The sequence below is a fragment of the Malaclemys terrapin genome, chromosome 4 (genome assembly GCF_027887155.1).
Source record: "Malaclemys terrapin pileata isolate rMalTer1 chromosome 4, rMalTer1.hap1, whole genome shotgun sequence".
NCBI lineage: Eukaryota > Metazoa > Chordata > Testudines > Emydidae > Malaclemys > Malaclemys terrapin.
Window position 1 is genome coordinate 1,380,089 of NC_071508.1, and position 25,243 is coordinate 1,405,331.

Genomic DNA, 25,243 nt, shown 5'->3' on the forward strand with positions numbered 1-25,243 from the left:
CCCTGTCCTCAGAGCCTTGCGTGAACCCAGGCGTCCTGCCAGCTCCCTGTTCAGGCCCCTCCTTTCGGTCACCTTCAGCGTCTCCGTCACTTCCTGTCTCGAACCTGTGCGCAGCTTGGCTGGGAGTTCACCGCCCGCCCCGCCCCAGAGGGGCCGTGTCCCAGCGCCGGGTGAGGAGTCCCCGTGTCCCAGCCCCTATGCCCCGAGGGCGTGACGAAGTGGGTTTGCCCCTTGTTATGTTGTGTGCCAGTCTGTTGTGCATGAATATGATGTGTGCCTCAGTTTCCCTGTGTGCTGCACCAGGTGGGTGGTGGGAATGGGGGGTGACTTTGGCTGAAACCCTCGGGGACAGGTGAGGCTGCTCCAATGGCCTGCACGTAGACGATGGCTGGTGCCCTTCGTCACCCGGGACCCAGGAGGGGGATGTGACCAGGGGAGCAAGGCAAGGACCGGAGGAGGGGCAATGGGGGTGTCTGGAGCCCGGCAGCTGGAACCGGGCAGGCTCCCGGTTGGGATTCGGGGGGCAGAGCCCAGGGGACCAGGCCTGGTGTCCCCCCGATGGACGTCGCTGGAAGTCCCTGCTGTCTGTGCTAACAAGCCCTGTCCTACGCTGGGTTCCCATCGGCTAATAACCCATCTGAGTCCCGGGGCGACGCTCGGAGCTGGGCAGGACTCGGGGAGTCTCCTCTCTCGGAGCAGACTGTCCCGGGGCAAGGAGCTTCCCCAGCTTCCACCTTCCTGGTCTGACCCCGGAGCATCCAGCATCCCCGTCCCCCCGTGCGCTTCCCGCAGCGAGTCCACCCAGGCGGGGTCCTGCCCCCAACTCCGCAGTCAGCCGGGACTCCCAGCCAGCCGGGGACACAGAAGGTTTATTCACAGGATCACAGCATAGGGCACAGCTTGTCAGCACAGAAATCAGTGACTTTCATCCAAGTCCATCTCGGGGTGTCCTGGGCCAGACGCCCTGGGCTCCCCCTCTCTGAGTCCCCCCACACAGAGCCCCAGCCTCCAGCCACCCCATCTCCGACAGCCCCCTTTGCTCCTCCTCCTCTTTGTCTCCCTTCCCGGGCCAAAGGTGTCACCTGGTCTCATCCCCCTCCTGGGTCTCAGCTTACACAGATGCAGACAGCTGGGCTGCCTCCCCTGCCCCAGGGCCCCAGCAAAGTCACCCCCACACTTCCCACCCTTGAGGTATTGGTGCAGCATACAGGGAAACTGAGGCACGCACAGTGTTAGTATAGGACAGTGAGACCCACATGCAACATAACAAGGTGAATAAAACCCCACTTCGTCACATCTCTCCCCCTTCCGAGACTGAACTGAGCGGGGTCAGGGCCCCCTCTCCGGGACAACGCGTCCGCTATCAGGTTGTCACGTCCCTTCACATGGACCACGTCCATGTCATAATCCTGCAGGAGCAGGCTCCATCTCAGGAGCTTGGCGTTGGCTCCTTTCATCTGGTGCAGCCAGGTCAGGGGAGAGTGGTCGGTGTGCACGGTGAAGTGACGCCCAAAGAGATATGGCTCTAGTTTCTTGAGGGCCCACACCATGGCCAGGCATTCCTTCTCCATGGCCGCGTAGTTCTGCTCCCGGGGTAGCAACTTCTTGCTCAGGTACACGATGGGGTGTCTCTCCCCCTTTTCCTCCTCCTGCATTAACACCGCCCCCAGTCCTGTGTCTGAGGCGTCGGTGAACACCATAAAGGGCTTGTCAAAGTCTGGGTTTGAAAAAACTGGGCCACTGACCAGAGCCTCCTTCAGCGCCCGGAGAGCCTCCTGGCACTCCTCGGTCCAGACCACTTTGTCTGGCTTCCCCTTCTTGCACAGCTCAGTGATGGGGGCGGCTATGGCACTAAAGTGGGGCACGAACCTCCGGTAGTGCCCTGCCGTCCCAATGAAAGCCTGGACCTGCTTCTCAGTCTGGGGAGCGGCCAGTCTCTGGTCACCTCCTCCTGGGCCGGCCCTGGCTTTAGGCAGCCGCTTCCCACCCGGTGGCCCAGCACTTGTCTAACTTGGGACACATGGTCCTCCCAGGTCTGGCTAAAGACACAGATGTCATCAATATACGCCACGGCAAAACTCTCCATCCCCCTGAGTAACTGGGCCACCAGGCGCTGGGAGGTGGCAGGTGCCCCCTTAGGCCGAAAGGCAGGACCAGGAACTCGTATAACCCCAGAGAGTTGATAAAAGCAGATTTCAGTCGGGCATCTGGATCCAAAGGTACTTGCCAGTTGCCCTTGGTGAGATCCATAGTCGTGAGATAAAGAGCCCCCCCAGCTTGTCCAGGAGCTCGTCAGGCGTAGGCATGGGGTGGGCATCAGACTTGGTGATGGCATTAAGACTGGTAATCCACACAAAACCGAATTGACCCGTCCTTGGGGACCAGCACCACGGGAGAGGCCCAGGGGCTGGCGGACGGCTGGATCACCCCTAAAGCCAGCATGTCCCCGACCTCTCTCTCCAGGTCCTGGGCTGTTTTCCCAGTGACCCGGAACAGGGAGCATCTTACCGGGGGGTGGGCTCCTGTCTCCACCTGGGGGACAGCCAGGTTAGGGAGCCCAGGCCGGTTGGAGAACAGCTGCTGGTAGGAACCCAGCACCCCTCGGATCTCTGCCTGCTGGGCGGGTCGGAGAGGGGAATCGATCCCGGCGAAGGGCTGGCCCCTGTCTCGGGGAATAGATCCACCAGGGGGGCCTCTCCCTGCTCCTCCCACGGGGCACACACGCCAGCACCAAATTCTCCCTGTCCCAGTACGGCTTCGCCATGCTGACATGGTCACCCGGTGGCTGTGAGCCCGTTACACAGCTCCGCCACATCGTTCACCTCATTCAGCTGCTGGGTGACCTTAAAGGGCCCGTCCCAGGCAGCCTGTAGTTTGTTCTTCCTCACGGGGATGAGGAGCATCACCTGGTCCCCGGTAGCATAGGCACGGGCACGCACTGGGCAGCCGTACCAGACCTTCTGCTTCCCTTGGGCCCTGGCTAGATTCTCCCCGGCCAAGCCCATGGGCTCCACGAGCTTTTCCCAGAAAGTCAGTACATACTGCACCCCTGATTCCCCATCGGGGGAGGCCTTTCCCGCCCACTCGGCTCTCATCAAGTCCAGGGGACCCCTCACCCTCCTCCCGTACAGTAACTCGAACGGGAAGAACCCGGTTGATTCCTGGGGCACTTCCTGGTACGTGAACAGCAGGTGAGGTAAGTATTTGTTCAAGTCCTCTGGGTGCTGGTCCATAAATGTTTTCAGCATCATCTTTGGGGTCCCATTGAAGTTCTCCACCAGCCCGTTGGACTGCGGGTGGTAGGCCGAGGCCCAGGTGTGTCGGACCCCACACTTCTCCCACAAGCACTGGAGCAGGGTTGACATGAAGTTAGAGCCCTGGTCTGTAAGGACCTCCTTGGGGAACCCCACTCTGCTGAAGATGGTCAGCAGCGCGTCTGCCACGGTGTCTGCCTTGATAGAGGACAAGGCCACCGCCTCGGGGTAGCGCGTAGCGAAATCTACCACCCCCAGGATGTATTTCTTCCCTGACCGGGTCACCCAGCTGAGGGGCCCCACTCTGTCCATGGCCACCTTCTGGAACGGCTCCGCTAAGATGGGCAGGGGCCTCAAAGCTGCTTTCCCCTTGTCCCGGGCCTTCCCCACCCTCTGGCAGGGGTTGCAATAGTGCTGGACAGCAGCAAAGATCCCAGAGGGGCCACGTCGCAGCGCCGGGCGAGGGGTCCCCCGTGTGCCCCGCCCCCCCACCCCAGAGGGGCCGCGTCGCAGCGCCGGGAGAGGGGTCCCCCGTGTGCCCCGCCCCCCCACCCCAGAGGGGCCGCGTCGCAGCGCCGGGCGAGGGGTCCCCCGTGTGCCAGCCCCTCCACCCCAGAGGGGCCGCGTCGCAGCGCCGGGCGAGGGGTCCCCGTGTGCCCAGCCCCCCCACCCCAGAGGGGCCGTGTCGCAGCGCCGGGCGAGGGGCCCCCCGTGTGCCCAGCCCCCCCCCACCCCAGAGGGGCCGCGTCGCAGCGCCGGGCGAGGGGCCCCCCGTGTGCCCAGCCCTCCACCCCCACCCCAGAGGGGCCGCGTCGCAGCGCCGGGCGAGGGGTCCCCCGTATAACCAACGTCCCCTCCCAGAAGCAGCCGCATCTCGGCCACGGCCTGGAAGGAAAACACCGGCAGCGAAACCGCCAGCAGAGTTTAATGCCAAGCCAGCAGGTTTAATTAAATTAACAAAAAACCCCACCCCCCGCCCCGCCCCGCCCCCCGCCCGAGCATTTCAAGTTTCCAGGGTATTTTCGTTTTGTTGCCCCCTTTGCAACGAAAAACCAGCGGGGAAAATCGGGGCGAAGACGGAGCCACTGAAACCCTAAATTTCAGGGGGGGGGGGGGGGTAGATTTGTGGAGCAGTGAATTAATACAAATTCCCAGCCTCTCCCAGCGGGAGGCGCTGTGGGGAGTGGGTGCTGGCTGTGGGGGGGGGGGGTACTCCTGAGGGGGAGGTCAGTGGTTGGGGGCTGGAATGGGGCCCCGGGGGTTGTTGGGGGTATGTTGGGGCTGGGGAAAGAGGGGGAGGGGGAGGGGGACAGTGCTGAGGAGTTGGGGAGGCAGAGGGGCGTTAAGGGGACTTGGGGGGTGGGCTGTATTCACAGTGCAGACTTGGGAATTTGGGGGGTCCTGGTTCCAGGGCAGCCTCAGGGAAATTTTGGGGGGGGCGTGGAAGGGATTTGGGGCTCAAGGTAGGTTTGTTTCTAGTGCAGACTCAGAGAAGTTCAGGGGTGCTTGGGGGAAGTTTTTGGGGCCCGGGGAGGGTCATGTTTCCTGAGCAGACATAGGGGAAACTAGGACGGCGGGGCAGGTTGGGGGGGGCATTGACAGTGCAGACTCCAAGTTTGGGGGTGCTGTGGGGTGGTTTAGGGGGCTCATCTTTCCAGTGCAGAGACAGGGGAATTTGGGGTTGCTGAGGCGAGAGACGGGGAGTCTCATTTCCAGTGCAGGCTCAAAGGAATTTGGGGGTGCAGTGGGGTTAACTTTTCCAGTGCAAACTCAGGGGGTTGGGGGGGGCTCAGGGGTGGCCGTATTCCCAGTGCAGACTCAGAGGGTTTGGGGGTGCAGGGAGGTTCGGGGGGAACTTGAGGGGTCCCTTTGATTTCAGCTCCGGGACCCTCGGCCTTTTCCCCACTAGTTCAGTAGGCAATTCGGGGTCTGTCCCGCCGTGGCTGGCTGTTTCCACCCCCACTTTCTCCTTCCTTCTGGCCACCCCGAACCCCAAAGCTGCCTCCAGCCGCCTTCATCTCTCGTCCTTCTTGGAAACTTTCGACGAATGCCAGGCCGTCGACCTGCGGGGAAACGAGGGTTCAAATCCAGCACGGGGGGCTGGCTGGGGAGCAGGGTGGGGGGGCTGGTTGTGGGATGGAGCAGGGGGACACTGTGTGGCAGGGCTGGCTGGGGTGGGGGGCGCCATGAAGGAGAGCTAGTGGGGGGGCGTGGGGCACAGGCTGGCGAGGGCCGGCATGGGAGCGGGGGACGCTGTGGGGCGCAGGCTGGCGGGGGGCACCATGGGGCGGAGGTGAGGGGGGCTGGCTGGGGCTGTGGACACCGTGGGGCTCAGGCTGGTTGGGGGCTCTGTGGGGCAGAGGTGGGGGGCCCTAGCAGGTGGAAGGAGGGGTTGAGGGGTGCTGTGGGGTGCAGGCTGGCGGGGGGTGCTCTGGGGCAGAGGCGGGGGCACTGTGAGGTGGAGGCCGGTGGGGGGCACTGAGGGGTGGAGGTGGGGGGGTGTCGTGGGGCAGAGGTGGGGGCACTGTAGGGCGGAGGCGGAGGGGCACCGTGGGGCAGGGGGATGGAGGCACTGTGGGGCTGAGGCGGGGGGGCACCGTGGGGCGGGGGCGCCGTGGGGCAGAGGTGGGGGCGCTGTGGGGTGGAGGCGGGGGGGCACTGAGGAGCGGAGGCGGGGGGGGCACCGTGAGGTGGAGGGAGGGGGCGAAGGGTGCTGTGGGGTGCAGGCTGGCGGGGGGGCACTGTGGGGTGGAGGCTGGTGGGGGGAACTGAGGGGCGGAGGTGGGGGTGCGCCTTGGGGCGGGGGCGCCGTGGGGAAGAGGTGGGGGTGCTGTGGGGTGGAGGCCGGTGGGGGGCACCGTGGGGTGGAGGGCACTCACCGGATGAAGGTTTTGAAGGCGGCCGAGTTGGGGTTGATGCACAGGGCGACCCGCGTCCCCTTCTGCTGATCCAGGATGAAGCTGTGAACCAGCTCTGCAAAAGAGGGGGGCAGCTCCAGATCTGGGGGGTCCCGGGGGAGAAATTCCCTGGGGGGAGGCTGGAGAGGAGGTCGGAGGAACAGATCCAAACCGGGGGGTCCCTTGTGGTGGTGCGGGGGGACTGTGGGAGCCAGAGGGGTCTATGGGGGTTCAAGTGAGGGGGGCTGGTGTTTGGGGGGAGGACGGGGGGTTGGAGGGCTGTCAGGGGTTTGGGATGACAGCAAGAGGTCCCAGGGGGTGAGGGTCAGTTTTAGGGAGGCTGTCGGAGCCCCAAGGGTAGGTCAGCGTGTGGGGGTGACGGGGGGCTGCGGGGGCCCGGCAGGGGAGGATCAGTGTGCGGGTGTATGGGGGTGGCAGCGGGAGTGGTCACCTTTGGCCTGCCAGACGGAGCTGAGGCCCCGCTCGTAGGCGTCGAAGCGGGGGTCCTTGCGGGGGGGGGGGGGATCAGTGTGTGGAGGTGACAAGGGCCCCAGCGGGGGAGGGTCAGCATGTGGGGGGAAGTGGGGGGCCTGGTGGAGGAAGGGGCAGCGTGCTGGGGTACCAGAGGATGGTGGGGGGCCCCGGTGGGGAAGGGGTAGCGTGCAGGGGTACTGTGGGTCGGGGGGGGTCACCTTTGGCCTGCCAGACGGAGCTGAGGCCCCGCTCGTAGGCGTCGTCGAAGCGGGGGGCCGCGGGGGGCTCGAAGTCGCTGGCGTAGATACGCCCCGAGGCCAGGCTGTGACAGCAGCGGCACATGGACGTGTGGTAGCGGAGTCGCCCCTCCTGCAGGTACGGGTGGGCCAGCGCCTCCCGCGCCGAGATCCGCCGCGCCTGTGAGAGCCAGCGTGGGACCCCGGCGTCCGGGGGTGGGGATCCCCAGTGCTCCTGGGGATCCCAGCATCCAGGGGGGAACGCCCAGCACTCTCCGGGACCCCGGCGTCCGGGGGGAAACCCCAGTGCTCCCAGGGATGCTGGTGTCTGGGGTGGGGGGAACCCCAACACTTCCAGGGACCCCGGTGTCCAGGCAGGGAATCCCCAGCACTCCTCAGGACCCAGGCATTGGGGCAGGGAACCCCCAGCATTCCCAGGGACCCCGGTGTCCAGGCAGGGAACCCCCAGCGCTCCCTGGGATGGGGAGGGGACCCCGGTGTCCAGACAGGGAATCCCCAGCACTCTAGGGTCCCCGGCATCCAGGCGGGGAACCCCCAGCGTTCCCAGGGACGGGGAAGGGACCCAGGTGTCTGGGCAGGGAACCCCCAACGCTCCCAGGGACCCCAGCGTCTGGGAGGGGAACCCCCAGCGCTCCCAGGGACGGGGAGGGGACCCCGGTGTCCAGGCGGGGAACCCCCAGCATTCCCAGGGACGGGGAAGGGACCCAGGTGTCCGGGCAGGGAACCCCCAGCGCTCCCAGGGACGGGGAGGGAACCCCGGTGTCTGGGCGACTCACGGGGTCGAAGACCAGCAGGCGGCAGAGCAGGTGAACGGCCTCGTGGGTCGCCTCCCCCGACAGCAGGTGCAGCACGGACAGCGCGGGCTGGGACGGATGGACGGACATGAAGCCTGAGTGGGGCTCCCCTCCCCCAGGTCCCCCCAATCACCCCACACCCTGGCCCAGCTCCCCACTTCCCCCAGCCCCCTGCTTTCCCCATCCCAGCCCCCCCATCCGAGCCACCAATTCCCCAGCCCAGCCCCCCGATCTCAGCCCCCCCAGCGACCTGGTGGAGCTGTGCAAGCAGAGGGGGCTGCGCATTGGGAGGCTCACCAAAGAACAGCTCATTGCCCAGCTGGAGGCGGAAGATCGCGCGAATGAACTGATCCCGGTGTCTCAGGGAAGCCGCCCGGCGGATGCAGCGCAGGCACCAGTGTCTGTCCCAGCTGGGAGTGGTCAGCCGGCTGCTGAGGGCTTCCCGAGACCCCTCCTTCCTATGCCTAGGGGAAGGGTGGGGAGGAGCCCAGCAAATACTGAGGGCCCCGTGACCCCCCCCCGGCCAGCAGGGGATCCTCCCGGCGGAGCTCCCCGTCGCTGGAGCTGAGGCGGGTGGAACGGGAGAAGGAGATAAGGCTGTAAGAGCTGGAGTTGAGCCAGGGACTGATGGAGGAGTGAGCAGAACGAGAGACACAGAGACAGCAGGAGCCGGAGGAGAAAGAGAAACAACGTCAGCATGAGCTGGAGCTGGCCAGGCTGAGGAGCAGTGGGGCCCCGGCTGCGCTGAGCGAGGGGGGACCCAAGACTGCAAAGAGCTTTGATCAGTGCTTCCTGGCCCAGCATAAGGAGGGGGAGGACATGGAGACCTTCCTGACGGCCTTTGAGAATACCTGCGAGCTGCTCCAGGTTGACCCTGCAGACAGGGTCCAGTTTCTCATCCCCTCACTGGACCCCACAGCCAGGGAGGTGTACAGCCGACTGAAAGGGGCAGAGACAGGGGACTACGAACTGTTCAGAAAGGCCCTGCTCCGCGAGTTTGGGCTGACCCCTGAGATGTACCGGACAAGGTTCCGGAGTCAGCGTAAAACCCATGAGGTCACATACCTACAACTAGCCACCCGGGCGCAGGGGTATGCCCACAAGTGGGCAGATGGGGCCCAGATGAAGGAGGACCTGGTTAAACTGATCGTACTAGAGCAGGTATGAGAGGTGCCCATCCGACCTGAGGCTGTGGTTGAGGGACAAAAAGCCAGAGAACCCGTGACACGCAGGGCGGCTGGCCGACGAGTTTGTGGACAGTCGGTCAGGGGGTGCGCAGGAGCCCCAAAGGAACAGGCCCGCTATGATGCAGAGCGAGAGTCACCCTGGGACCTCCCAAAGGGGGAACATTGAGAACCCCCTCCCAAGGGGAACAGCCCGCATCAGGACCAACCGACCGGCTCGAGGGGACCAACGGGACATGAGATGCTATTACTGTGGCCAGAGAGGCCACATATAGACCCAGTGCCCCAAGCTCAAGGACAGACTGAGCAGACCGAACCCGCACCGGGTTAACTGGGTACAGGGGCAGCGTTCTCAGGCAAGGGGGGCTGGCAGCTTATCAACTGCTCAGGAGAGAGGAGGGCCCGGGGCCAGCTCCTCTGGGGGGCTGGATGCTCCAGACTCAGGGTTTTTGGTTTACACAGTGGGCGCGGGGCTGTCCCTGCGGAGCGAGTGCCTTGTTCCCCTGGAGGTGGATGGGAGGAAGGTCAATGGATACTGGGATACGGGCACAGAGGTGACGCTGGCCCGGCCTGAGGTGGTGGCCCCAGATCGGGTGGTGCCCAACACCTACCTGACCCTGACGGAGGTGGGCGGGACCCCATTCAAGGTGCCCGAGGTGAGGGTACACCTGAAATGGGGGGCCAAGGAGGGCCCCAAGGATGTGGGAGTGCACCACCATTTGCCCACTGAGGTGTTGATGGGGGGGGGGGACCTAGAGGACTGGCCAAGCAATCCCCAGAAAGTCCTAGTCATGACCCGTAGCCAGAGCCGGCGAGGGGCACTGCACCCTAACCTCGGAAAGGATGTCACACCGGAGGCACCGAACCCTACCCGGGTGGGGAGGGAACACCCCAGGACAAGGCTCAGGGAGGCTGCGGCTTCCGACCCAGCCGTCAAGAGGGAGCCAGTCCCCATCCCTTCCCCAGCCGCCGAGTTCCAGGCCGAGCTGCAGAAAGACCCCTCCTTGCGGAAGCTAAGGGACCTGGCTGACCTAAGTGCGGTACAGACCATGATGAGAGGATGCAAGGAGAGGTTCCTGTGGGAGAAGGGGTTCCTATACCGAGAGTGGGCTCCCCCGGGGGAAGTGGCGTCATGGGGGATCAGGAGGCAGCTGGTGGTCCCCCAGAAGTATCACCGCAATCTACTGTACCTGGCCCATGACATCCCTCTCGCAGGGCACCAGGGAATCCGGCGCACCAGGCAGAGGCTGCTACAGAACTTTTACTGGCCTGACAGTACTGCCGATCCTGTGACCCCTGTCAGAGGGTGGGGAAGGCCCGGGACAAGGGGAAAACTGTGTTGAGGCCTTTGCCCATCATAGAGGAACCTTTCCAGAAGGTGGCCATGGACATAGTGGGACCTCTCAGCAAGACGACCCGGTCTGGGAAGAAATACATCCTGGTGGTGGATTTCGCCACCCGCTACCCCGAGGCAGTGCCCTTATCGTCCATTGAAGCGGACACTGTGGCAGATGCTCTGCTGACCATTTTCAGCCGAGTGGGGTTCCCCAAGGAAGTCTTAACAGACCAAGGGTCCAACTTCATGTCGGCCCTACTCCGGTGCTTGTGGGAGAATGTGGGGTCCGGCACCACTGGGCCTCAGCATATCACCCCCAATCCAACGGGCTGGTGGAGAGGTTCAATGGGACACTAAAGATGATGCTGAAAACCTTTATGAACCAGCACCCGCAGGACTGGGACAAGTACTTACCTCACCTGCTGTTCGCGTACAAGGAGGTACCCCAGAAGTCTACCGGGTTTTCGCCTTTCGAACTGTTATATGGAAGGCGGGTAAGGGGGAATGTGGTGCTGGCCGTGTGTGGACATTGGGAAGGGCAGGGAGATGACCCTTTAGTAGATCTATTCCCTGGGACAAGAGCTGGCTTCCCCCTGGAAGCAATTCCCCTCTCTGATCTGCTAACCCCTGCCCAGCGAGCTGAGATCGGAGGGGTGCTGCATCTGTACCAACAGCTGTTTTCCAACCAGCCTGGACGCACTAATCTGACTGTCCACCGGGTGCAGACAGGATCGCACCCGCCTATAAAATGTCCCCCCTTCCGAGCCACAGGGAAAACTGCTCAGGACCTGGAAAGAGAGGTCAATGACATGCTGGCTTTGGGGGTGATCCAGCCGTCTTCCAGCCCTTGGGCCTCGCCGGTGGTGCTGGTCCCCAAAAAGGACGGGTCGATCCGGTTCTGTGTGGACTATCGGAAGCTCAATGCCATCACTGTAGCCGATGCCTACCCCATGCCCAGGCCGGACGAGCTCCTAGACAAGCTGGGAGGTGCTCGGTACCTTACCACCATGGATCTTACAAAGGGCTATTGGCAAGTGCCGCTGGATGCAGATGCCAGGCTGAAATCGGCCTTTGTCACCCCTCTGGGGCTCTATGAGTTCCTGACCCTGCCCTTCGGCCTCAAGGGAGCGCCAGCCACCTTCCAGCGCCTGGTGGATCAGCTACTGAGGGGGATGGAGAGTTTTGCCGTGGCGTATATCGATGACATCTGTGTCTTTAGCCAGACCTGGGAGGACCACATATCCCAGGTTAGACAAGTGCTGGACCGACTCCAGAAGGCTGGGCTGACCGTAAAACCGGAGAAGTGCAAGGTGGGGATGGCTGAGGTATCCTACCTAGGCCACCGGGTGGGAAGCGGCTGCCTAAAGCTGGAACCAGCCAAAGTGGAGGTGATCAGAGACTGGCCCGCTCTGCAAACCAAAAAGCAGGTCCAAGCCTTTATTGGGATGGCAGGGTACTATCGGAGGTTCGTGCCCCACTTTAGCGCCATAGCCGCCCCCATCACTGAGCTGTGCAAGAAGGGGAAGCCAGACAAGGTGGTCTGGATCGAGGAGTGCCAGGAGGCTCTCCGGGCGCTGAAGGAGGCTCTGGTCAGTGGCCCAGTTCTGGCAAACCCAGACTTTGACAAGCCCTTTATGGTGTTCACCGACGCCTCAGACATGGGACTGGGGGCGGTGTTAATGCCGGAGGATGAAAAGGGGGAGAGACACCCCATCGTGTACCTGAGCAAGAAGTTGCTACCCCGGGAGCAGAACTACGCGGCCATCGAGAAGGAATGCCTGGCCATGGTGTGGGCCCTCAAGAAACTAGAGCCATATCTCTTTGGGCGTCACTTCACCGTGCACACCGACCACTCTCCCCTGACCTGGCTGCACCAGATGAAAGGAGCCAACGCCAAGCTCCTGAGATGGAGCCTGCTCCTGCAGGATTATGACATGGACGTGGTCCATGTGAAGGGACGTGACAACCTGATAGCGGACGCATTGTCCCGGAGAGGGAGCCCTGAACTTCCCCAGGTCACTGGTCAGAGTGACCCCGCTCAGTTCAGTCTCCAAGGGGGGAGAGATGTGACGGAGCAGAGAGCGGGGCACATTTGACCTGGGAATGTCGTCTAGTTTTACTGGGACTGTCTGCACTGGGGATGGGAGAGCAGGGGGTGACTTTACTTGAGGGACAATACCTGAGCCAGGAGGGGGTTCAGTTTGGAGCTGACTGGGAACAGGAGGGAGCCCCAGGGTTGGGGTCTGAGCTCCTTGCCCCCCAGAGGGACCTGAGCGAGGGGTCCTGGTTGTACCTACAAGCTCTGGTCTGGACTGTGTTCCTGTCAGCCAATAAACCTTCTGTGTTACTGGCTGGCTGAGAGCCCCCCGCTTCCCCAGCCCAGCCCCCACTTTCCCCAGCCCCCCGATCCCAGCCCCCGACTTCCCCCAGCCCCCCAATCCCAGCTCCCCACTTCCCCCAGCTTCCCCAATCCCAGCCCCCCACATCTCCTGCCCAGCCCCCCCATCCCAGCCCCTCACTTGCCCCAGCCCAGCCCCCCGATTCCAGCCCCCCCACTTCCCACAACACCCCTCACACCTTCCCCCAGGGTCTCACCGGTTTGTGGGCCCCTCGCAGCACATGGGCCCGGGCCCCCTCGCAGGCCGAGCGCAGGGCGTGGGGAGGGGGGAGTGCCGAGTAGGTCTGTGATCAGGTCCAGCTGCAGGGTGTTGTGGGGGCTGGAGTTAATGGGGGGTGCAAGAGCCTCCCCTCATGCAACCCGCCCCCACTAGCCCCTCCCCCAGATCCCCTCCCCCTAAACCCTTCCCCACCCCCTCTAGTCCCTCTCCTTCCACCCAGATCCCCTCCTCACTCCTCCCCTCCCCCGCAAGCCCCTCCCCACCCATCTCCAGTCCATCCCCTCCCCCAGATCCCCTCCCCACTCCTCCCCTTCCCCCCAGATCCCCTCTCCCACCCGCTCCAGTCCCTCCCTTCTCCCACTCCTTCCTTCCCTCCCAGATCCCCTCCCCCACCCCCTCCAGTCCATCCCCTCCCCCAGATCCCCTCCCCACTCCTCCCCTGCCCCCCAGATCCCCTCTCCCACCCCCTCTAGTCCCTCCCTTCCCCCACTCCTTCCTTCCCCCCCAGATCCCCTCCCCCACCCCCGGCCCCCCACCTGCTGGATGGGGCTGGAGGCCTGGAAGAGGATGCGCCGGCCGAGCAGCTCGGCGAAGATGCAGCCGACGGCCCAGAGGTCGATGGGGGGGCCGTAGTGGGGGGTGCCCATGAGGATCTCGGGGGCCCGGTAGTACTGGGTCACCACCTCCTGCGTCATGGGCTGCCCCTCATCCGGCTCCTCCAGCCGCGCCAGCCCGAAGTCGCAGATCTGCCGTGGGGAGGGGGTGAACCCGGACGCCTGGGTCCCCTGCCCACCCGCCTGGGTCCCCTGCCTGGCCCGGACTCCTGGGTCCCCTCACCTGGACACCTGGGTCCCCTACCTGGCCATCCCGCCTGCCTGGGGCCCCTCACCCGGACGCCTGGGTCCCCCGCCATCCCGCCTGGGTCCCCTCACCCGGACGCCTGGGTCCCCTCACCCGGACGCCTGGGTCCCCTGCCCATCCCAGTTTCTAGGGAGCATTGCAGGGTCCCCTAGTGGAACAGTCCCAGACGCCCAGGTCCCTTTCCCTGTCCTGGTGTCTGGGAGCCGTCCCGGATGCCTGGGTCCCTTTCCCTGTCCCGGCAGAGCTGGGGGGCAGGGCTGGGTTGGCAGGGGGCTGCGGGTCAGGAGTGAGGGGCACCGGCAGGTCGGGGGCTGCAGGTCTCACCTTGAGGACGCAGTTGCTGTTCACCAGTAGGTTCCCCGGTTTGATGTCCCGATGGAGCACGCCGGCCGAGTGCAAATATTTCAGCCCTGCAGGGAGGGGGGCAGCGTTGGGGGGGGGGGGGGGGACTCCCCAATCTGCCCTTCTCCCTGCTTAGGGATCCCCCCAGGATCCCTCCCCCCCCCAGTGCCAAGATGAGCGGAGGAGGGGGGCAGGGGCCGAGAAGGGGCCGGTGAGTATGGGGGGGATGCAGGGTGGCCAGGGGAGGGGAGTGCACTGGGGATGGTGTATTGGGGTGGCTGAGGATGGATATTTGGGGGGCCCTGAGGACTGGGAGGTTTCTGGGGGCTGTGGGGATTGCGTGAGACAGTTGAGGGGTCTGGGGAGATTGGGAGTGTCTGGGAGGCTCTGGGGGTCTATGGAGGGTTTTGTGGGTTTCTGGGGTCCCAGGGAGGTTTGGGGGGCTCGGGGGGCCCGGGGAGGTTTGGGGGGCCCGGGGGGGCCGGGGTCTCACCGCGCAGGATCTGGTAGAGGAAGACCTTGATGTGCTCGGCGCTCAGCGGCTGCGGGGACACGATCACCTTGTGCAGGTCGCTCTGCATCAGCTCCGTCAGCACGTAGCTACCGCCCGGCGCGGGGTCAAGGGCGCGGTTCGGGGGGCAGAGCCCCATGGCCCCCCCATCTCCCATCCCCCCATAGCCCCCCCAGCTCCCATCTGCCACAGGTCCCCAGCTCCCATCCCCCCATAACCCCAGCCTTCCCCTCCATCAGCAGGTGGCTACGAGGGCCACCCCGATAAGCCCCACTCCCCCCAGTCCCCTAACCACCCCCGGCACCTCCCATTGCTGCCATTTACCCCCCAGGGCAGCCCCCCCCCACGGCCCCCTGCCCCTCCCCCACATGGGGGGTGGATACATCTCCTCGAAGCAGTCGATCTGGGGGGGCTGCAGAATATCCAGCGCCGACAGCACCTGAGGGTTGCAGTGGGGGCTGAGACCCCAGATACCCCCACAGGGTCCCAGAGCCAGCCCCACGGCAGCCCCCCCGTACTCCCTACTGCAACTCCCCAGCCCCACAGCATCCTCCATACAGTGACCCCCACCGCTCCATCACGCCCCCCCACTGACCCAGAGCCCCCAGCCCCACTGCAACCCCCCAGCCCCACAGCATCCTCCATACAGCGACCCCCATTGCTCCATCACGCCCCCCACTGACCCATAGCCCCCAGACCCACTGCAACCCCCCAGCCCCACGGCATCCTCCATACAGCGACCCTCACCGCTCCATCATGCCCCCCCACTGACCCATAGCCCCCAGCCCCACTGCAACCCCCAGCCCCACGGCATCCTCCATACAGCGACCCCCACTGCTCCATCACGCCCCCCACTGACCCATAGCCCCCAGCCCCACTGCAACCCCCAGCCCCACGGCATCCTCCATACAGCGACCCCAACTCTCTGTCACACACCCCCACTGACCCATAGCCCCCAGCCCCACTGCAACCCCCCAGCCCCACGGCATCCTCCATACAGCGACCCCAACTCTCTGTCACACACCCCCACTGACCCATAGCCACCAGATCCACTGCAACCCCGGCTTCATAAATGCCCCCCCTCATTCCAACCCATAGCCCCCACCACAACCCCACGGCTACCCCCATGCTCCACAGCCCCCCACAACTGCTACCCCTGCCCCAAACCCTCTCTACCTCCCCCCCATCCTGGTGCCAGAGCCCCCCCAAATCTCCCCCCCCCCCCCCCGGACAGGTCTCACGTTCTCATGTTTGAAGTAACAGAGCATCTTGAGTTCCCGAAAAACCCGCTTGCAGGAGACGAGATTCTGGAAAACGTTCGGCATCTTCTTCAGCGCGACCCGCTTCCCGTCCCGGGGGTCTGTCACCGACCTGGGCAGACAGACAGACGGACGCAGGACCCTCACTCCCGACCCGCAGCTCCTGCTAGCCCAGCCCTGTGGTACCCCCCAGCTCTGCAGGTGCCCCTCACTCCCGACCCGCAGCCCCCCCAGCTCTGCTGGTGCCCCTCACTCCCGACCCGCAGCCCCTGCTAAACCAGCCCTGCCCCCCCCCAGCTCTGTCGGTGCCCCTCACTCCCGACCCGCAGCCCCCCCAGCTCTGCCGGTGCCCCTCACTCCCGACCCGCAGCCCCCTGCTAGCCCAGCCCTGTGGTACCCCCCAGCTCTGCAGGTGCCCCTCACTCCCAACCCGCAGCCCCCCCAGCTCTGCTGGTGCCCCTCACTCCCGACCCGCAGCCCCTGCTAGCCCAGCCCTGCCCCCCCCAGCTCTGCCGGTGCCCCTCACTCCCGACCCGCAGCCCCTGCCAGCCCAGCCCTGCCCCCCCAGCCCTGCTGGTGCCCCTCACTCCCGACCCGCAGCCCCTGCCAGCCCAGCCCTGGGCCCCCCCAGCTCTGCCGGTGCCCCTCACTCCTGACCCGCAGCCCCTGCCAGCCCAGCCCTGCGCCCCCAGCTCTGCCGGTGCCCCTCACTCCCGACCCGCAGCCCCTGCCAGCCCAGCCCTGGGCCCCCCCAGATCTTACCACACGACCCCGAAGGCGCCGTAGCCGATGGGCCGATCCGGTTCGGGTTCCAGCGTCATTCGGGCTGGTGCCGGCGGGGTCTGGGCCAGCGCCGGCTGATGCTGCTGTTGGGGTGACCCCCCCTGCACCTCAGCAGGGCAGTAAAATTTCTGGGGCGCCCCCAGCCCAGCTGCCAGGGGGGGCTGGATCAGCCCGGTCAGTGCCCCCAGAACATTGCTACACAGCTGGGTCTGGAGGGTGGGGTTGGGGCCCTGGAAGGCCATTGGGAGGCAGCTGTGGGGTTCAGGGGGGGTGGACAGGGGTGGGGGGCTGCCGGAAGGGAGGGTTAGGGGTTGGGGGATGGGATGAGAGGCAGGTGGGGGGCTGCTGGGAGTATGGGGGTTTCTGGGGGAGTGGGCAGGACGAGGAGGAGCTGGGCTGGGAACTGGGGGACAGGGAATGGGGGGCTGTGGGGCAGTGAATTGCGGGGCAGGGAATGGGGGGCTGTGGGGCAGGGAATTGCGGGGCAGGGGATTGGGGGGCTGTGGGGCAGGGAAGTGGGGGACAGGGAATTGGGGGCTGTGGGGCAGGGAATTGCGGGGCAGGGGATCGGGGGGCTGGAGGGCAGGGATTGGGGGTCAGGGAATGGAGGGCTGTGGGGCAGGGAATTGCGGGGCAGGGGATTGGGGGGCTGTGGGGCAGGGCAGTGGGGGGCTCTGGACAGGCTATTGGGGGGCTGGATGCGTCGGGGGAGAGAAGCTGGCGGGGCTGCACTTTAAGACCCTACTGTAAACAATCCCGGCTGGGGTGGGGAGGGCAGGGCGGGGATCGGGGGCACAGCCCCCCCCAGTACTTAAATCGCATCCATCCCCCCAAGCCCGGGGGCGGGGCGCAGGACTGGGGGCGCGGGGGGAGAGGACGCTGGGGGGGGGGCGCAGGACTGGGGGGGGAAGTGGGGGGCCGGGGGGTCCCCCCGCGATGGGCTCCGGGAGCGGCCCCAGGCCCGCGGCGGCGAAGGGAGGCGGCGGCTCCGGCTGGTCCTTTGTTAAAGGCAACGGCGCGGGGGGATGGGGGGGGGGGAGACTCCGCCCAGCTGGGAAAAATCCCCCGGACAGAAATTGGGCGGGGGGGGGGGGGGGGGAGACGTGAGGGGGATAGATAGAGGGGGTGTGTGGGGATCGATAGATAGATAGAGGGGGTGTGTGGGGATCGATAGATAGATAGATAGATAGATAGATAGATAGATAGATAGATAGATAGAGGGGGTGGATGGGGATAGATAGATAGATAGATAGAGGGGGTGTGTGGGGATCGATAGATAGATAGATAGAGGGTGTGTGTGGGGATCGATAGATAGATAGAGGGGGTGTGTGGGGATAGATAGATAGATAGATAGAGGGGGTGGATGGGGATAGATAGATAGATAGATAGAGGGGGTGTGTGGGGATAGATAGATAGATAGAGGGGGTGGATGGGGATCGATCGATAGATAGATAGATAGAGGGGGTGTGTGGGGATCGATCGATAGATAGATAGAGGGGGTGTGTGGGGATAGATAGATAGATAGAGGGGGTGTGTGGGGATAGATAGATAGATAGATAGATAGAGGGGGTGTGTGGGGATCGATCGATAGATAGATAGAGGGGGTGTGTGGGGATCGATAGATAGATAGAGGGGGTGTGTGGGGATCGATAGATAGATAGATAGATAGAGGGTGTGTGTGGGGATCGATAGATAGATAGAGGGGGTGGATGGGGATCGATCGATAGATAGATAGATAGAGGGGGTGTGTGGGGATCGATAGATAGATAGATAGATAGAGGGGGTGTGTGGGGATCGATAGATAGATAGAGGGGGTGTGTGGGGATCGATAGATAGATAGATAGAGGGGGTGTGTGGGGATCGATCGATAGATAGAGGGGGTGTGTGGGGATCGATCGATAGAGGGGGTGTGTGGGGATCGATCGATAGATAGAGGGGGTGTGCGGGGATAGATAGATAGATAGATAGAGGGGGTGGATGGGGCTAGATAGAGGGGGTGGATGGGGCTAGATGAGTGGATGGGGCCCCTGCACGGCCCCTTCCCCCTGAGGCCCCGCCCGCCTGCCACTTGCTGCTCTCCACCCTCCCCCACGCGCCTCCCCCAGCCACCAAACAGCTGATGGGCAGCGTCACCAAACTGCTGTGGCTGGGGGGTGGTGAACACCCCTTATTTCCCCCCGGGGTGTTTGAGCTCCGGAGCTCCCCCGGAGTCGGCGCCGCTGCCTGGCCCCCCGGCCTGCCCCTGCTCCGTCGGGTTCATGGCTGGGCGTCCGTCTAGCCAGTGCGCCGCCCGGCTCCAGGACACCGTCAAAGTCCTTTGAACCCATCGCGCTGTCCCTTGGGCTGGAGCCGGGTTTGTTTTACAGCCGAGCTCACAATTAGGGAGATTCCTACGCCCGGTTCTGACAAACGAATCCCTCTGTTACGCACCAGCTCCGCTCTGGCTCCGGCAGCCGTTCCTACTGCCACACTCGCCTCTTTGCCATCTGAGCGGCTAGAAAGCCGGCCAAGGAAAAGGCGCTTGGTTATCCGGTTTGCAACGCGCGTCTCCCCATGGGGGCGGGGGTTGCAAATCTCAGCGCCCACGGCCCAGAAATTGCAGCTCGGCTTCCCCGAGGTGAACCCGGCTTAGCGCTCGCCCCGGACTTCAGCCGCAGCGAAAAGAAAAATTCTGCTGCTCTTGGCCGGTTGTGAGCTTGGGAAGCACAAACTGGCTTGGGGAAAACCGTAGCCCCGATGGCCCTTTGGCCCAATGGGATGTTTCTTTTTTACAGACCCTGCCCACCTATTGCACCCCCATCTTTTGCGAGGACCCCGTGGCATCCCCATAGCTGGGCTGGCACCAGGCTGGCTGATGTGCCCAGGACGACAACGAAACTCAGCGACGTCAAAAGCAAACTAGGCAATCAGCCATTGCAAAACCACAACAAGGGAACGCCTTTGCAAAACACCACAAAAACACCACCAAAGTCCTGGCAAAAACAGCCGAGACAGAAGTTGTCAAAACAACAACAAAACCATGGCAAAAACAACCAGGAAAAACCATTGCAAAAAACCCACAACAAAAACATCACAAAAATTACAAGGCAGAAAAATTGCAAAAACCCCAAAACATTGCAAAAACATGAAAAAGACTGCAAAAATGCAAAATCAGCAACACGACCATTGCAAAACCACAACAATAAGGAAAAAACAATAACCTTGTAACATCAACAACAACAAAACCGTTGCAAAAATGACAAGGAAAAAATATCACCAAAACAACACCGCCACAAACCCAACAAACACCCTGCAAACACCACAAAGGCAGCAACAAAATCATTGCCAAAAGCCAGGAAAACACATGGCAGAAACGAAACGATTCCAGACTCCACAAAGCATTTGCTGTCGCGTGGTGGTTTGTCTTTGAAATCACACCTCATGCCCGAGCAGCCCAGAATCGAGCTGGCGTTTGATGGACAAGCCGCCACTTTGAATGCAGCTTTCGCCGTGTCATCTTCAGCAATTCCCAACGCTGCGTGTGCCCCATGTTTGCGTTTCCCCCAAATCCTTTTTCCTTCCACCTTTAGAGCCATTTCCGATCACAGAACCGAAACGCCACAAGAGGAGGGGGGCGGGACAAAAGCATTTGTTACGAGAGTTTTGTAAACATTCATCACGTTCAAACACTCGTTAACCCTCTTTTGCGGCTAAGGCCCCGGGTTCCTTCGTACGCGGCTCTCCAGCGAGCTCCAGCCACGGACGAATATGAAAAGAAAATTTTGTTAGCCTCAGATTTTGTGACATCTTATGACCTTCCTTGGGCTTTGGCCAAGTGGGGTCCCAGTTCCCACAAGCCCCCTGGTTCCGAACGCCCGCCGAGGTACCGAGCGCGGGACGGCGCCCCCGAGGCTGGTACCTGGGTACCGTGCTCGTAGCTCTGGGCCACCTCGCGGGGATGCTCCAGGACCGGTCCGTGGAGTAACCCCCCAGACAGCCTGATCCGGACGTTTTCCCATCCGCTTCAGCCCAAGCCGCCCTAGTGTCCCGGGGCACTGGGCATCAGCGGGGTGGGTCGTGCGGGGACCAGGCCAACGCCAGAGGGCACCTGCCCTCCAAGGGGGCGCCGAGGCGGGGAGGGACCATCCTTCCCTGGGCCAGCGGCTGTCGGGGAGCACGGAGACGAGCTTCGAGCTCCACGGGGCTGTTCAGCGGGTCGGAGTAAGACCCCCGGGCACTGAGCACGGGGTCATGACGACCCCTCCCCAGGGTGGGCTACGGCTCGACCTGCCTCGGCGTCACTGTTAGCCCAGCACAGGAGAGAGGGCGTATGGAGAGCGGGAGAGAGATAGATAAATGGAGTGGGGGGACTGGGAGCCAGGACTCCTGGGTTCTCTCCCCAGCTCTGAGTGGGGAGCGGGGGCTGGTGGGTTAGAGCAGGGGGGACTGGGAGCCAGGACTCCTGGGTTCTATTCCCGCTGTCCCCCTTCACAGCCCCCCTAATGTCCCTTTGAAGGGCTGAGAATGTAACACCCCAAACGTGTGACATTCACATTTCACAGGAGGGTGGGGAATGGAACACGGGGCCTTTCCCCTCGGGGGGGGGGCAGCTCTTCTCCAACGCCTCCCCTGGACTTTCCCCTGGGCCATTCTGGCGTGCCCAGGTTGCGTGCCAAGGGTTGGCGTGGGGTGTGTGTTCCCAGCGGGTGGGGCTGTGTGCTGGCACCTGCTGCATCCCAGCCCGACCCTGGGTCTCGTGAACTCCCTGCCATCCCAGCACACCCCCCCGTGCGTCTCAAGTGGGTGCTGTGCCACAGGGAGTGGGGCGGGGGGGGTTGGCAGGGGGAGCAGGGCAGGGGGCTTGCCAGGGGGCTGAGGAACAAATCACCCTCCCTCTGGAATGAGATTAGCCACATCTGGAGTTAATCCGGAGTGACTCCAGGGAGAGCCCTTTGTTCTGGCTAAACTTAATCCGCTTTGGAATCGGGTTCAGCTGAACCAGGGGAGGGCGCTCTCATTGTGGGTGTGTCCACACGGGCACAACCAGGGGAGCAAATGCCAGTTCGTTTCAGCTGTGAATTTATAGCAGAGTTAGTAAACCCCTCTGGGGGTGCTCTCTTTCTAATTCAGTTTCACTTCACTTCCCAAGGCCTTGTCTTCATGGGGACAGAAATTAATCTGACCCAGCCAAAATGGTGACTTTCAAGTGGATTCATTAACCTCTGTTAAACCCTGTGTGGATGCTTTCGTTCCAAATCCACATGGCTTCGCCTGTCGTAGCTCCTGGACTGTTCCCCCAGCGTTGTGGGGGGGAGCGCAATCGGCTCCCCCCTCAGCTGCCCGGCTCCGCACCTGCTCCAGCGTCCCTGCCCAGAGTTGGATGCAGGAGTCCAGACTGACTCCATGCCCGTCGCTTATTAAGTTGGTCACAGGGAGGAGGAGAGCTGGGGCAAGGGGAAACTGAGGCAGGGCCCCCTGAACTTGACGGGACGCCTTGATGGGGGTCTTCTCCGTTCGCAGGACTTGGCACAGTGTCGAGACCTTCTGGGATTTCAATCCCTTCCCTCCAAAAGATGTTCTTCATACAATCATAGAATATCAGGGTTGGAAGGTGTAGTAGTTCCGGGGTGGGGCTCGTTCCTTCCTGGGGCGCCTGAAAGCCAGGCCGCCCCGCTACAAAGCGAATAACAGTTCAGGGCCCCGACCTTTGGGTAGGGGCTAAGCACCCAATTGACAGTTCAGGGCTCAGGCCCTTATGCAGGGGCTGAGCAGACAATTCCCAGTTCTGAGCTCAGGCCCTTTGTGCAGGGGCTGAGCGGCCAATTAACAGTTCTGGGCTCAGGCCCTTTGTGCAGGGGCTGAGCAGACAATTAACAGTTCTGAGCTCAGGCCCTTTGTGCAGGGGCTGAGCAGACAATTAACAGTTCTGAGCTCAGGCCCTTTGTGCAGGGGCTGAGCAGACAATGAACAGCTCCGGCCCTGGGTCAGGGCGGGGCAGCAAACCAATAGTCAGTCAGAGGCCCAGGCCTTGTAGCAGGGGCTGGGTCAGTTTGGGTTAGCCCAGGCCCTAGGTCAGGGCAGGGCAGCCAACGGATAGTCTGTCAGGGGCCCAGGCCCCTTGGACAAGGAGGAGGAGAGACTGCCACCCGGCGCGGGGTGGCAGGGGGGGAACACAGGCCCGCCCACTCCACTGTGTTCCAGCCCGGGGCCCTATCCGCAGCAGTCCGTCTGCCGCGCAGTCAGTGGGGATCCTGACCGCAACACACTGACATGGGTTCGGGGTCTGCTATCCCCGGGCCACTTCCCATCTCCTCCTCCATGGGTACCTGCTCCTCCTGAGTTCCGTCTGCTGGGTCACAGATCATGGGCTCCTCCGGGCCCCGAGCACCAGGTAGGTCTGTCGCTCCCTCTGGGCCCTCGGCGGGGGGAAGCTCAGACCGCTCCTCAGGATACCGGGCTCTCGGCCGGCTCGGCCAGTCCTCCTCAGGGTACCGGGCTCTCGGCCGGCTCGGCCAGTCCTCCTCGGGATACCGGGCTCTCGGCCGGCTCGGCCAGTCCTCCTCGGGATACCGGGCTCTCGGCCGGCTCGGCCAGTCCTCCTCGGGATACCGGGCTCTCGGCCGGCTCGGCCAGTCCTCCTCGGGATACCGGGCTCTCGGCCGGCTCGGCCAGTCCTCCTCGGGATACCGGGCTCTCGGCCGGCTCGGCCAGTCCTCCTCGGGATACCGGGCTCTCGGCCGGCTCGGCCAGTCCTCCTCGGGATACCGGGCTCTCGGCCGGCTCGGCCAGTCCTCCTCGGGATACCGGGCTCTCGGCCGGCTCGGCCAGTCCTCCTCGGGATACCGGGCTCTCGGCCGGCTCGGCCAGTCCTCCTCGGGATACCGGGCTCTCGGCCAGTCCTCCTCTGGGTATCGGGCTCTCGGCAGGCTCAGGTCCGTGGGAGCTCGGGCACCAGCGTCTGTCCTCTCCCGCTGCCGGCCCGCTACTGAGCGCTGGGGCCTGGCCTTTATACTTCCTGTCCTGCCCCTTGACTTCCGGGGGGCGGGGACAGGCCGCGGTGGCTCCGCCCACTCTGGCGGCTTTTCTGGCTCATCCCTTCCTGGGGCGCCTGGAAGCCAGGCCGCCCCGCTACAGAAGGGATCTCAGGAGATCATCTAGTCCAACCCCCTGCTCAAAGCAGGACCAATTCCCAGCTAAATCATCCCAGCCAGGGCTTTGTCAAGCCGGGCCTTAAAAACCTCCAAGGAAGGAGACTCCACCACCTCCCTAGGTAACCCATTCCAGTGCTTCACCACCCTCCTAGTGACATAGTGTTTCCTAATATCCAACCTGGACCTCCCCCACTGCAACTTGAGACCATTACTCCTTGTTCTGTCATCTGCCACCACTGAGAACAGCCGAGCTCCATCCTCTTTGGAACCCCCCTTCAGGTAGTTGAAGGCTGCTATCAAATCCCCCCTCCCTCTTCTCTTCTGGAGACTAAACAATCCCAGTTCCCTCAGCCTCTCCTCATAAGTCATGTACTCCAGACCCCTGATCATTTTTGTTGCCCTCCACTGGACTCTTTCCAATTTTTCCGCATCCTTCTTGTAGTGTGGGGCCCAAAACTGGACACAGTACTCCAGATGAGGCCTCACCAATGTCGAATAGAGGGGAATGATCACGTCCCTCGATCTGCTGGCAATGCCCCTACTTATACAGCCCAAAATGCCATTAGCCTTCTTGGCACCCAGGGCAGGTAGATGTTGAGCTGGTGGTCGCTGATGTCAAGACAAGGGTCCAAGCCCATATACAGGGGGCTGCAGGGAGCGGGGCGGGGGCTCAGCAGGGGGCGCTCTCCCCTGGCAAGTGGGGCTGGCCCCAGGGCGGCGCTAGGGGGCGCTGTGCTGCAGGGAGCGGGGCGGGGGGCTCAGCAGGGGGCGCTCTCCCCTGGCAGTCAGGGCTGGCCCCAGTGCGGCGCTAAGGGGCGCTGTGGGGTAGGGCTCAGCAGGGGGCGCTCTCCCCTGGCAGGTGGGGCTGGCCCCAGGGCGGCGCTAGGGGGCGCTGTGGGGCAGGGAGCGGGGCGGGGGCTCAGCAGGGGGCGCTCTCCCCTGCCAGTCAGGGGTGGCCCCAAGGCCCCAGGGCGCTGCGGGGGGGCTGTGCTGCAGGGAGCGGGGGGGGAGTAGGGGGTGCTCTCTACTCTTGCACCCCAGTTTTTTTATTGGGGTGTCCCCAGTGTAGATCCATTTGCTCCCCCCCCCCGAGTGGGTTCCCCAGCAGATAGCCCCCGACCTGCTCACGGGGCCAGTGGGACAGAGGGTGGGGAGGGGCCCAGGGTGTTGCAATGGGTTTATGATGTTTGCGCAGCCAGCGTCAGACCTCTCCCCATGGCCCCTATAAGAGTGGGGGTCACCCTGGACGGCGCCCAGCGCCCCAGCTGCCGACAGACCCGGAGACACGCGGCGTGAGTGACAGGACGTGGGGCCTGTCCCCTCCGGGGGGCGCTGGCTCCGATCCGGCCACAGAGCAGGGATGTGCTGGCGCAGGGGGGCTGGGGTGACTCATGGAGCCTTTTCTCTCTAGGGGGCATCAGCTCCCCTCCGGCCCCACGGCGGGACAGGCTGGCTCCGTGTGGGGGAGGGGACAGGCCCCACAGCCCCAAATGAATGAAAACCTACCCAGAATAACCTAATTGCCCCCCATTGTCTTCCCACA

At 63.6% G+C, this 25,243-nt stretch overlaps 1 protein-coding gene across 1 annotated transcript; it reads right to left on the reverse strand.

Moving 5' to 3' along the window:
* Positions 1-5,166: 5,166 nt before the first annotated feature.
* LOC128836024 (serine/threonine-protein kinase NLK2-like) lies at positions 5,167-17,032 on the reverse strand. The gene is given in 12 exon segments (XM_054026021.1): positions 5,167-5,317; positions 6,134-6,227; positions 6,844-7,042; positions 7,659-7,745; positions 12,792-12,863; positions 12,865-12,894; positions 13,351-13,560; positions 14,000-14,085; positions 14,511-14,617; positions 14,912-14,967; positions 15,770-15,899; positions 16,550-17,032. Coding segments are annotated over 12 exon segments (1,383 nt in total). The 5' UTR covers positions 16,813-17,032; the 3' UTR covers positions 5,167-5,268.
* Positions 17,033-25,243: the final 8,211 nt, after the last annotated feature.